This window comes from Euprymna scolopes, chromosome 11 (assembly GCF_053919585.1).
Source record: "Euprymna scolopes isolate OS-2025 chromosome 11, ASM5391958v1, whole genome shotgun sequence".
In the NCBI taxonomy this organism is placed as follows: domain Eukaryota; kingdom Metazoa; phylum Mollusca; class Cephalopoda; order Sepiida; family Sepiolidae; genus Euprymna; species Euprymna scolopes.
In genome coordinates this window covers 17,746,186-17,759,634 of record NC_136492.1, presented here as the reverse complement: position 1 = coordinate 17,759,634, position 13,449 = coordinate 17,746,186, and the positions used below count along the sequence as shown (strand labels likewise).

The following is a 13,449-nucleotide window of genomic DNA, read 5'->3' as shown; positions in this document are numbered from 1 at the left end:
GTTGCTCAGGGGTATTTATACTATATCTATGATATATAGGGACAAAAAAGACATTTCTTTAATTTTAGAACAAGGGATGGATTTTATTTATATGCTAGAAAATCTACCTGATATTGTTCAGTATTGAACGTAACATTTTAAATTCCTAGATAAAAAAAAAAAACAGAAAAAAAAAACTTGAGACATGTATATGCGAGTATTATGTTTTTTTTTTATTCTAAAGTATAAAAAAAAAAAAAAAAAAAAAAAAAATACCTAAGCTGAGATCAAAACCAAAACCTAAAAACAGTAAATCAAGTACGATGACCACTAGATCAGCTTGACACGATCTTTAAAAGGAGTTTTCAAACCTCATGAAACAGTTGACAAACAGATAAAAATCTGATGATGATCTGTACCAATTTTTCAATTTTGACCCCTTAGCAATGCCTTTTTTCTGGATGAAAACTGATTAAAAAGATTTCCACATGTGTGAATACCTTATATATATATATATATATATATATATATATATATATATATAAGGTATTATGACAGCCCCTTTAAGAAATATGTTTCTTATCGTTGAGCACTTTCTGTTGAATTAAAAAGTCGGTCAATTTAGCTCTTATGCGTAGATCATCGTATAACGATTTGATCACTGTCTGTCTGACGTAATGAACATTTAAATTAAAATGTTTAAAATTCAACGCTATTTCACACGATTAATGGTAGCCGAATGGATACGGCCTCCGCTAATCGAGCCAGAGATGTCTCGTGTCGCGGGGTTCGAATCGTTCGACTGGTAGTAATCGTGACACCCTGCACTGAAGAATCCCGAAAGGACGAAACACTAGTGTCTGTAGGTATTTAATTATTATAGTAAAAAAAAAAAAAAATTAAAATATATATATATATATATATATATATATATATATAAGAACAAGTAGTTAATAAAACATGTTAAAAAACACTTTGAAAAAGAGTTATAAGCATATTTAATTTTAAAAAAGAAACACTAAATAAATGGATAGTCTTTAATCCGCAGAGTTTCAAAAAAATACTTTCCTATTCCCTCAGCTTCATTTTTTGTTATCAAGTAAAATCTATTACTTACTTGTAGTTTCATTTAATACTTTTGCAAGCTAAATCCGATCCCGCATTTTGCTAAATCCTACCCTCTGATGAGAAGGAAAGTATTTCTTCAAAACTGTGCGGATTAAGGACTATCCATTTATTTAGTGTTTCCTTTTTAAAATTAAATATGCTTATAACTTTTTCAAAGGAGTATGAAAACAATGTGATATGTAGAGCTCACCTACTTATTCCATCCATTCATTGCAATTTTATTTTATATATATATATATATATATATATATATAAAAAGGCAAAAATGGTGCACGTTTTTGTATGTCCAGCTGAGACTTTTTTTTACCAGGGTTCTCGAGGATTTTTTTTTTTTTACTATTTTTTAGAACTTTTTATATACTCTCTATATTATAATATCTACGATTTGTGAACAAAGGTCATCTGCATCACAGTGAACGAGGCATAAAGAAAATGACTAAGTTCAGCATTTGATCCCCTGCCTCCTCATTTAGCCCCAAAAGTCCTTAGGAGACGTCAAATCTTTGTGAAAATGAACAAATGGTGCAGTTTTAGGTCTTAATATATGTAAATTTGAGTTCTGCACCATGCAAAAAAGGAAATGACTAAGTCCATCATTTGCCCCACCCTCGCCCTATTTAGCCCCAAACGTCCCCAAGGCCTTAACATATTTAAATTTGAGTTCAGCACCATGCAAAACTGCTAAATAGACACATACAGAAAATTTTGGACAAATATGGTAAAATAGTCCCAAAAATGGAGTGTTTTTATTAGCCCTAAAAGAGCCCTTGGGGCACACCCAAGAGTTATTGCGAAGTATAGACAAACAAAATTATATAGAAATCAGTTAATTACAACTTTTCAGAAAGTTTTATAAAAATCCAAGGCATCAATTTTTTTTTAATAAGCACAAAAGTGTCAATTTTAGCCATTTTAACCTGAAAGGCAAACCTAGGGAAGCAACCAGAGTTTTCCCGGAAAATCCGTTGTTATTTTTTTACTCATATCATGTTTATTTAAAAAAAATTCCAAGGTGTAATTATTGAGAAAACTATGGACAAATGAACGAACGAACAGACAAGGGTGAATTTAAAGGTCCATCCTTCTTTTATCAGGGGACCAATAAAACCATTTTTATCACCTATACACAATTTTTTTTATCGTATTCTGCTCAGACTGTCAATCTTGACATTTGCTCACAAAATGGTTACTTACTTCCCACATTGGTTGGATACCATCCTTAAATATGTGGTAATCACTATGTCCGGATAATTCCGTTGGTCTTACTAAATGACTATAAACAGCCCAAAACTGTTCTACCTGAAATCGAGAAAAAAAGAAACTAAATAAATAAAAGCAAAAAACAAACAAAATTTAGTTTTACAAGAAACAGAAATAGCAATACACATAAAAAATTAATGATTTAAAATATCTTTATAATTAACCTGGGTGCCGGCATTGCCAAGGTGTTTGGAGGTGTGTGTTGAGAATAAAAAAAAAAAAAAAAAAAAAAAAAAAAAGCGGTAGTAGGCAAGCAGTCTCGAACCCGTACCGCGAAGGAGGAAAAGAATGCGGGGGGAGGGGGGGGAAAGTGCTGTGTTTACTGTTGCGTCCATTGCCAAACTGGAAGTAATGTAGGTTGAAATTAAGGCTGAACAATCGAAAAGAGGGGATGACTTTTGAAAATATTGCCGAAAAAAGCGACTCCTCCCTGTAGAAAAGTGCCCAGTTGAGGGTGAAGGAATTAATGTTGTTAGCCAATTTTTCGATATTTGTTGTCCGAAGGGTTGAGCTTCAAAATGCTACTGATCTCATAAATCTAGCAAGCATATAAAAAGTTGTAAGACATGGTACACTCCCCTGGAAAAAAGCCTTTGCTGGACATTTAAAAAAAAAAAAAAAAAAAGATGAAAACACACACATTTTGACTTTTATATAACAGACTAGTGGGGGTACATGGCATTGCCTGGGTGTAAAAGAAAAAAAAAATTTGGTAGGGAAGTAGGCTCGAACCTAAAGCCTTGAAGTGAATAGCCTGTCAACTTACCACGATGCTATGCAGGCAGAGGAGTGAGAATGGTTGAAATAAAACGTTTAAAAAAGCAGGTGCTTAAACGAATGTCAACGTTTTCTAGGTCAAACATCACGCCGTAGTAGTAGAGAAAACGAAATCACAGTGCAAATTTTGTAACATAATAAAAGATTCAGACGACGTTGTTTCATATGTCGGACATATTATAATCTAGACAATATGTAAAAAGTCGTAAGATTTAATGACCCCCCCCTCCGAGCTGCCCCCCCCCCCCCAACGCCTTTGGCGGACATACAAAAAAATCCACACAAACACATTTTCGCTTTTATATTTTAGATTACTTGTGAACACCCTGAAAAACTTGATAAAAAAGATTGATCTAGAATGTAGCATAGCAAATCAGTTCCAAATACAAATTTAACATAAAATACACCTTCACCCACTCCAATTTTCAGGCCATTAACTAAATTTTTTTTTTTATGAGATAAATCCGATTTGTTTTCTTTTTTTTAAGAGGGGGAGGAGAGGAAGAAAGAGAGTTGTTTTTTCTGTTTAGGTGCTTGAAGAGGGATTTTGTTGGAGGGGGGTTGGTTGGTTGTTTTTGTTTTACGGTATATCAACCCTTTTCAGGTTATTTAATGCCGAATCTAGTTATTTTGAGGAAGGATTTTTAATAGAGTATATATATATATATATATATATATATATATATTTTTTTAAAGTCAGATTCTATTTAACCCATAGTTGGGATCCTAACAGGTACTACCACTCCGGGTCAGAGTGGACCTGGGAACAATGGCACAAGGTGGGGCCTCACCATCGGATATAGTTTTAGGTCATATCCAGGACCCGTTGGAGGGGGAAGAATGCCACTTGGATCTATAGTAAACTAGCCTGGGTGCCTGGCGTTGCCCGGGTGTTTGAAGGTGTGTGTTGAACAAAAAAAAAAAAAAAGTTGCAGTAGGCAGGCAGGTTCGAACCCATGACGCGAAGGCAGAAAAGAAAGTGGAGGTGTGTGTAAGGGTGTTGGTTGAGCAGAAAAAAAGAATAGTAATGCGGCAGAGGAAAAAGAGGTGAAACAAAAAAAAAAAAACTGTCTTACTGATGTGCCTACCGTGGCTGTGATGTCACGGGCGGTTGAAATAATGCCTTTTAAGTGACGTTGTGAACGCGAAGGTTGAATGACTTGCAAAGAATATTAGCGAGAAAAAAAAAAAAAATTTGACCCTCCCTGTGGAAAAGTGCCCAGTTGAGGGTGAAGGAATTAATATTTTTGGGCAATTTTTGGATATTTGTCGTCCGAATGGTCGAGCTTCAAAATGATACTGATCTCTTGAAAATCAGTCACCTCTTTTTTTTTTTTTTATTTTTTTTTTTTATTCAATTTTCACCCCAAACAAGGCACAGTGCCACTTTGAAGCAGGGGGCTACTATTAGGGAATTAATTAGCGGGGTCATTATGAAGGGAGAAGAGTAGAAAGATGTTTGTTAACATTACACTTGAACTTCTGCATATCATTGCAGTTGGGAAAGCAGAATCCCGGAAGGGAGTTCCAAAGACCCGCAGTTCTGGGGAAGAAACTATTGGAGTAAAAGGCTTTCTTGCACCTAGGGATCTCCACTGTAAAGGGATGAGACTTAGTAGCTTGTCGGGTTTGTCGGGGGTAGTTACGTCGGGGAGGTACAAGTGTTTGCAGTTCGTCAGAGCATTCACCATTAAAGTATTTGTAGAACAGGCAGAGGGATGCAACATCTCGTCGATGGGACAGAGGTTGAAGCCCAGATGACAGTTCAGGACCTATCAGGTTTGCGACTCTTTTTTGAACCCTGTCCAGGAGCGAGAGACAAGCAGCAGATGCACCAGCCCAGATGTGACAACAGTACTCCATACATGGGCGAATGGTTGCCTTATAGAGGTATAGGATACTGGCAGGCGTAAGTAGTTTTCTAGCACGGTAGAGGGAGCCAACCTTCCTTGCAGCAGCCTTGGCAATGCTCTCAATGTATCTATTCCAGTTCATATTCCCTGTAAACGTTAGGCCGAGGAGTTTAAAAGAAGTACTTTCAGGCAATGTGTTCTTGGCCATTGCTATTGGTGGTAGAGAAGGTTTCTTGTAGTTATTGAAGGAAACAAGCTTAGTCTTAGCAGCATTGAATGAGACCAACCATTTTTGTCCCCATTCCACTACGGATTGGAGGTCATCCTCTAGTGTTTCTGCCATTTTCTTGGATATGTGTTCATTTGTTTTCCCCTCATATCTGTTATAGAGAGTGGTGTCATCGGCAAATATACCCATCTCCGAAACAATATTATCAGGGAGGTCGTTTATGAATATCAGGAACAATAGAGGTCCAAGGATAGACCCCTGAGGCACTCCCGCATTTATGTCATATTGTTTGGATGTACGTCCGTCGAGGACAACTTTGATTTTTCTATTACTTAAGAAGGATTTAATTACGTTATGAATTCTTCCAGTGATTCCATATGATCTAATTTTCCTTAGAAGACCATCGTGCCATACCCTGTCAAAAGCCTTAGATATATCAAGGGCCACCGCTCTACCCTCCCCTGTTTTATCCAATGAACGGTATATACGTTCAGAAACTACAGTTAAGATATCTGCTGTTGAACGGGCTTGCCTGAATCCATATTGTTTGTCAGTCAAGAGTTTAGCAGCTGTTAGGTGCTGGACTAGGGCTTTATTAACTAAGGACTCAAATATTTTGGCGAAAAGCGGGAGGAGGCTAATGGGGCGATAATTTAGTGGGTCAGTTCTTTCACCAGAATTCTTGAAGACTGGTACCACAGAGGCGGTTTTCCAGCAGTCGGGAAAACAAGATTCGTTAAGGCATTTATTGTAAAGTTTGGACAGAACTGGAGCAACCTCGGCAGAGCATTTTTTTAATAGCACAGCCGGGATGAGATCTGGTCCACATGCTTTAGAGGTGTCTAGGTTTTTTATAATAGCATGTACCTGAGAAGGGGTGATTTTCAAGTCGTCAAGTGTGGCGTCTGTTCGCAGAGGAAAATCAGGGAGTGAGTGGTGTACCGAGTTCAGTGTGGAGTTTGAGGCAAACCGACTGGCAAGCAGATTAGCCTTGTCAGTTGCCGTGCAAGCAACCTCATGATTGTTTGTTAGTGGGGGAATAATTGACTGTCCATTATTAACTACGCTGTTGTAGATTTTCCAAAAATCCCGGGTTCCTAATTTCTGTGCTTCGATGCGCTTTCTGGTGGTTTCAGAGTAATCTGACTTAGCTGTGTCTATCACTCTCTTACAATTATTTCTAGCTTCTATAAACTTCTGTTTATTTGAGCTGGACTTATGTCGGTTGAATCTGCGGAACGCATGCTGCCTTTGACAAATGGCAGCTGCACAAGCAGAAGTAAACCATTGGGGGGAGTGGGGCTTGCTATAGTATTTCCGTGCGGGAACATGTGCTTCAATAGCAGTTTTGAACCATTCAGTTGTCTCATTTGCACACTGTTCCGCTGGAAGAGTAAAGATATTTTGCCATGGGGCATCTCTGATGAGCTCCCTGATGGCTTCCCAATCAGCCTTTTTGTAATACCTCGTTGTTTTGAGTAGTGGGTCTTCAGTTTTAGGGCGAGAATTTAGGCTGATTTCTACCATTATCACAGCGTGATCAGCATTCCCGAGTGGGCTATGGGCATTTGTTGTACAGTCATTGGGAACTGTTGTCAGAAAGAGATCTAGAAGTGAGGCATGTTGATCGTGCTGGTCTGGGAAACGTGTCGGAAATGTAACCATCTGAGATAGGGAATGAGATATAGAGAAGCTATATGTGGCACTACCAGCTACGTCTGTGTGATTTGAGAATCCTAGCCAGTTACTGTGGTGGACATTGAAGTCACCAAATACATGTATTTGTGCGCTAGTATCGAGGGAGAGTGCTATATCTATGCTGTCTGAGACTTTGTTTATTAGGGTACAGTCTTGGTTTGAGGGAGAGCGGTAGAGAAAATATAAGTAGCTAATATTGTGTTGCATATTTAGTCTGAAGCACATAAAGGCCTGGCCCTCTGATTCTAGTTTTATTTCTCTAGTTAGGGGGAGGGTGTTTCGAATATAGACTCCAAGTCCATGCATATGTCTGTCCGAGTCCTTACGGTAGAGTGGGAGATAACCAGGCATGTTAAAGTGGTTAGAGGGTATGGAGGAGTGAAGGTTAGTTTCACTTAATGCTAAGATATCCGGGGTGTTTACAAGGAGAAATGACTCAACATCATCTAAGTTAGTTCTAAGCCCGCGGATATTAGTAAATGCAAGCCTCAAGGGAGGAGGCAGGTTGGTTTTCTTTGAGTTTGGTCCTGGTTTAAACGTAACTTTTGCTTGAGCTGTCATTTCATTTTATTTTATTTAAAAGTTTCAGTTAGGGTGGATGAGTGAGGGGGTGCTGGACAAGTAGTTGTGCAGAATACCAGACATGCAATACAAGTAGACCATCAGCTGTCCTCACCCACAGGATTGTGGCCTCGGGAAAGCCCACCGGGGATGAGTGCAGGGTCCCTTTCCATGCGCGACATGGCACTACAAACATCCCGATATTTTACAACTGTTGATGGAGCAGCCGCTCTAAGCGCTACCAAAGAGTTAGGGCTCCTGTACTATCAGTCGGAAACAGCAGCCAGGAACTGTCAATCCGGTACCCTCAATCCATTAGGCAAAGCCAGCCCAGTCCAACTGCACTGACATATATGGCACTGAAGCACCCCACTGTGTCCAGTTTAGGGGGATGGGATGTGGCAGGAGTGGGGAAAAGCGGCGTTCATTACCCTAGTCAGGAAACAAGGTCAACCACTGGGTGATTCAAGCGAGTCCCTGTGATAGTACCTCTACGCCTGGCCAATAGGCAAAGAAGGAGTATGAAAGCCGAGCGATAGACAGAGTCTATCTCCTCCTTAAGCAGTTTAGGTTTGCCAACCGGTGATTTGTTTGAGTCACCAGCTCTAGGAAGGTTGTCGTCCAGGACTGAAGAGGCCTCCCTCCCCTAGGTTTAGTTTCAGAGTTTTCCTTCTCCTAGACGGATGGCCTGGGAAGACCTACGGGTCCATCAGCTCCGAGGGGGTTCGCCCCGCGCCTGGGTCCTAATCCAGGTATTTCTGCGACCCCGCATGGGTAGTTAATATTTATTGGTTATTTAGGTTAATATCTCCTGGAAAATCGGGCATTTAGGTTAGCTTCTACAGAAGATTTTCACTCCTCAAGTGTGGTTTAAAAAGGGCATTATTATGCTGTCCATTTTCATTTATACTGAGAGAGGGCATACGTAAAAATTCATGCAGTGGAAGCAGTTAAATTTGCTACAGTATTGGATCGAGAGAGTCGAGTTGATGTATGGTTAGATATAGTTTTGTAAGTTTAGCAATGTATGGTTAGATATGGTTTAGTAGGTTTAGGAATGTATGGTTAGATATGGTTTAGTAGGTTTAGGAATTAGGATAAAGTGCTAGAGTATGATCTACTTTCTATTAGAAATTCTGATTTGGTGCCCAAACCGGACATTTAGTAAGACTGAAAGATTAGATATGTTCAGTATAGAGACAAGAGAACATTTGAAATGGAGTACAGTTATACCTGATAGATATAGGTTATTGCATATTCTGTAAGTATAGTAAAAGTATAGATGGATGGATAAGTAGTATTGTATACGAATGCATGGAATTTTAGACAATTTGAGTAAGTTGCCTTTAGACTACAACTAAGGAGAATGACTTCGCCTTTCTCTTAATATCCGGAAGTTTTTATTTCAATGAGTACCGGTTTAGTTTGTGTAATAATTATTGCAATACTATCTCTTAATAAAGAGATATTAACGGTTACTGTTCATTATAGATTACTTTAAGTCAATGTATTGGACTAAGGCTAGTAAGTATTTACTTAGAAGCTTGGTTATGGGTTGGGAGTTATAATCGGGAGCATGCCTAGGAAATTTTAGGTGTTAATGGGTATCGATTTGCGAGTTTGTTAAGGTCAAGGGCGGAGAGCAAGGACCCATCTAAGTTACGGGAGACGGATTTGTTTAGTGTCAACTTAGGAAGTAGAGCAGATTTGATTTGTTAGTGATCAGGAGAAAGAGAATTTAAGTAAAAAATAATAAGGTTTGTCATGCAAAACAGACAAGGCAGTCATCTTGGAGGTAAAGTATCTATAGGAGGTACTTGCTTAGTATACAAGCAGCAGTATTTTGTAGTTTGGAGAGGAATTTTAGGTACAATAGTTTCATGACTTATTGCAAAAGTCCGTAGTCAAGGTGAGGGACGATGTACTTCTAATATTGAAACTGGGTTTTTCTAATTTTAAAAGTAGTTGACTAGAGTGTTATTAGGTGTTCTACTTTGCTTAGGGATAGAATAAAGATTTAAGGTAATATTCAGGGTGATATAAGCAGTTTCATGAGGATTGGATATATGATCACTGGATGTTGAACTGCTCAGGAGGATTCTTGTATCAATTAAGAAGGATGTCTTGGTGATATAAGATTTGAGAAATTAAGAGTCTGGGGATACAGAGAGCTTTGAGCCGATGAGGATTCAGTATAGGCGATTGTATATAGGTAACAAAGGTGGTTTAGTTTAGTACGCACGTATTGTACATATTAAGTATACTGCTTCAGTTCAATCCTCTAACGCAAAGGAAAATCCGTTTGCATTCCGGTTTGCAATTTTGTCAAGAGGGGAAATTTAAAAACAGCTTATCTAATTGTTGATGATATCAGTTTATAGACAATAGTATAGACTGATAAATTGTTGTGTAAGGCATAAGAGCCCCTCATCTTCAGATGAGATGATGGATCACGAGCATAAGTTCGGAGCAGGGATCCGGAAAGGAAATGGACGTGTACAAGCAAGGGGGGGTCACTGATGTTTATAACTTTTTATTTTTTTTTCTTAAAAAAAAAAAAAAAAAAAAATTTTTTAATTTTTTTTTTTCGATGGCTGATTATATTAAGTATCGTACTTAAATAAAGTTTTCATGTCCTCTAAATAACTTAGCATAATTTCTTTTTTTACCGAGTTTGTCTTTACTATAGCATTGACTTATTAATTAAGTGACATGGCATTGTAAGCGGCGAAATAGTCTATTTAAGTGAAGAAAAGTTTCGGTTACAATATGCCTGAAAATGGAAAGAATATTAGCTTTAAATTATATGCGAACAGTTAGGAATTTTTACTTAGCTTTGGTTTTTTTTTCTTGGATACTCGAGGCTAAAAAGCATGGTGGTCGTTTGTTTCACTTGGCCTCATGCGGTCAAATGGCACTTGTGGTACCAAGATGCTATCTAATTAGGGAGACGGTGTGGGCTGATTTAGAGGGAGGGGGGTCACTTAGTGAAAAGTGTTCCAGTTGGCGGCGCGACATATTTCTTTACATGTGTATCGTTTTTAGGGGTATTAATGTTAACAATTGAATACGCGTTTCAAACAAATATGATGGAAATAAAATATTAATAGATATAACGTAAAAGTAATGGCATAAGTAACGTACAAGGTGAAAAGCGGAAAAAACTGAAAAGGAAATGTGCAGTTGAAAAGTACAGCTTTAGGAAATAATTTAAATAATAAACTTACGGTGCGTAAGGATTCGTTGAAATAAGTTTTAACCGTCGTGAAGGAAAACCAACAATAAATTGAGAATCATAGAGTTTTAGGTTTAATTCAATAAATCTAATTATTTATAGGTTTTTTTTTAATATATGCAATAATTGAACATGCAATAAGTCTAGATTTATAACACGGTGGAAATGATATTTAAATAAAGTTTTCATGTCCTCTAAATAACTTAGCATAATTTCTTTTTTTACCGAGTTTGTCTTTACTATAGCATTGACTTATTAATTAAGTGACATGGCATTGTAAGCGGCGAAATAGTCTATTTAAGTGAAGAAAAGTTATCGGTTACAATATGCCTGAAAATGGAAAGAATATTAGCTTTAAATTATATGCGAACAGTTAGGAATTTTTACTTAGCTTTGGTTTTTTTTTCTTGGATACTCGAGGCTAAAAAGCATGGTGGTCGTTTGTTTCACTTGGCCTCATACGGTCAAATGGCACTTGTGGTACCAAGATGCTATCTAATTAGGGAGACGGTGTGGGCTGATTTAGAGGGAGGGGGGTCACTTAGTGAAAAGTGTTCCAGTTGGCGGCGCGACATATTTCTTTACATGTGTATCGTTTTTAGGGGTATTAATGTTAACAATTGAATACGCGTTTCAAACAAATATGATGGAAATAAAATATTAATAGATATAACGTAAAAGTAATGGCATAAGTAACGTACAAGGTGAAAAGCGGAAAAAACTGAAAAGGAAATGTGCAGTTGAAAAGTACAGCTTTAGGAAATAATTTAAATAATAAACTTACGGTGCGTAAGGATTCGTTGAAATAAGTTTTAACCGTCGTGAAGGAAAACCAACAATAAATTGAGAATCATAGAGTTTTAGGTTTAATTCAATAAATCTAATTATTTATAGGTTTTTTTTTAATATATGCAATAATTGAACATGCAATAAGTCTAGATTTATAACACGGTGGAAATGATATTTAAATAAAGTTTTCATGTCCTCTAAATAACTTAGCATAATTTCTTTTTTTACCGAGTTTGTCTTTACTATAGCATTGACTTATTAATTAAGTGACATGGCATTGTAAGCGGCGAAATAGTCTATTTAAGTGAAGAAAAGTTATCGGTTACAATATGCCTGAAAATGGAAAGAATATTAGCTTTAAATTATATGCGAACAGTTAGGAATTTTTACTTAGCTTTGGTTTTTTTTTCTTGGATACTCGAGGCTAAAAAGCATGGTGGTCGTTTGTTTCACTTGGCCTCATACGGTCAAATGGCACTTGTCGAAATTTTTAGGCAGACATACATACATCATTTAAATAGACAGGCAAGACTTATATTATAGACTAGCGGAGGGTACCCGGCGTTTCCGAGTGTTTGTAGGTGTGGGTGTTGGGAGGGGAATGTTGGCCGGGTGTTTGGAGGTGTAAAAGAAAAAAAAAATGTTTTAGTAGGAAGGTAGGATTGAACCCCGAAGCCTTGACGCGAAGGTGGAAACGAAATGGAAGAAAACCTGAGACCTAGCCATCTCGGCCACGAGGGGAGAGGAATTGATAAGCTTGTTAAGTTAAGGTTAATAAAGTGAAATATACAGGTGCGAGGAAGTTAAGTCGCGTGATGTTTGACCTTGTTTTGCGCTGCAAGCCAGTTACTGTTTCCCCTGCCCCATCATTCGCTTTTCAAAGACGCGGCAATCGAAAATAGCTGGTAAAAGCCTCGACCCCCATTCTTAAGTCGTAGTTATTACGATTTAGATGTGATATAAAAAGTTTTAAGGTGCAAGCTGACCCAGAAAACTGACGAAAAAAGCCTTTTGTGGACATACAGAAAAAGTGCACACACACACACATACATACATACACGCACACATTTTCGCTTTTATATTTATAGATGGTAGAGATTTGGGAGTTTTTTTTTGGGGGGGGGGGCGGGTGACTTCTGCCTCTCTTATGTATAAAAACAAGTAAATTAAAAGAAAGCTTTTATAAAATTAGCAATACTTTGCATACAAACTTTAAGAAAAAAGTTTGTTTTTTTAAGTTAATGTGGCTTGTGGTTCCTTTATAAAAGATCTAAAATTCTGAAAAACACACCATAATAGTATTTATAAAAAGGACAGGAACTAGCAACAGAGAGAGAGGTGGCTACAGAGAAGAAAAAAGGGGTGCTAGCTTGAATCACAGGTTTTATCTAGGGAAGATAACTAAAAACTCAATTTTCGCTAATTGTCTTTGAAAACTTGTCATTATTTTACCTTTAATTTTTAACCTTATCATTTTTCGTCATTTTTGGTTATTTTAATTACTATGACATGACACTTAAGTAGACACCATAGATTTTACTTGAAATGTAATATTTTGATTTTCATTAATGAAAACAGTTTTTGAAGATAATTAGCAAAAACTGAGTTTTTTTATTATTAGGTTGAGAAGAAAGTTCTTGTGGAATTTTTAATTTTGATTTCAAATGATGTATTGTTTTAAAACAATTATGTCTTCTTTTCAGAATGTTGAATACAAGATGGGGGGGGGAAAAAAAAAAAAAAAAAAGAAGCAAATTTGCACAATTTTCTTATTTCAATTCAAGCTAGGCCAAAAAGCTGCTGAAACAGTTCACAATATCAACAAAGCGTTTGGCCCAGGAACCACTATGAAAAGCACTGCACAATAGTGGTTTAAGAAATTTTGTGGCAGCGATGAGTCTTGATGATGAGTGTAATGGTTCATCATTGGATGTTAACAA

General features: G+C 37.2%; 1 protein-coding gene across 2 annotated transcripts in view; it reads right to left on the bottom strand.

Moving 5' to 3' along the window:
- The window catches only part of LOC145287778 (eukaryotic translation initiation factor 4E type 2-like), a 66,400-nt gene that overhangs the window by 17,543 nt on the left and 35,408 nt on the right, over positions 1–13,449 (bottom strand). For both annotated transcript variants that reach the window (XM_080135605.1, XM_080135604.1), the window contains exon 4: positions 2,302–2,406. In XM_080135605.1, coding sequence (XP_079991731.1) covers positions 2,302–2,406 — 105 coding nt within the window. The remainder of the gene's footprint in view (positions 1–2,301; positions 2,407–13,449) is intronic.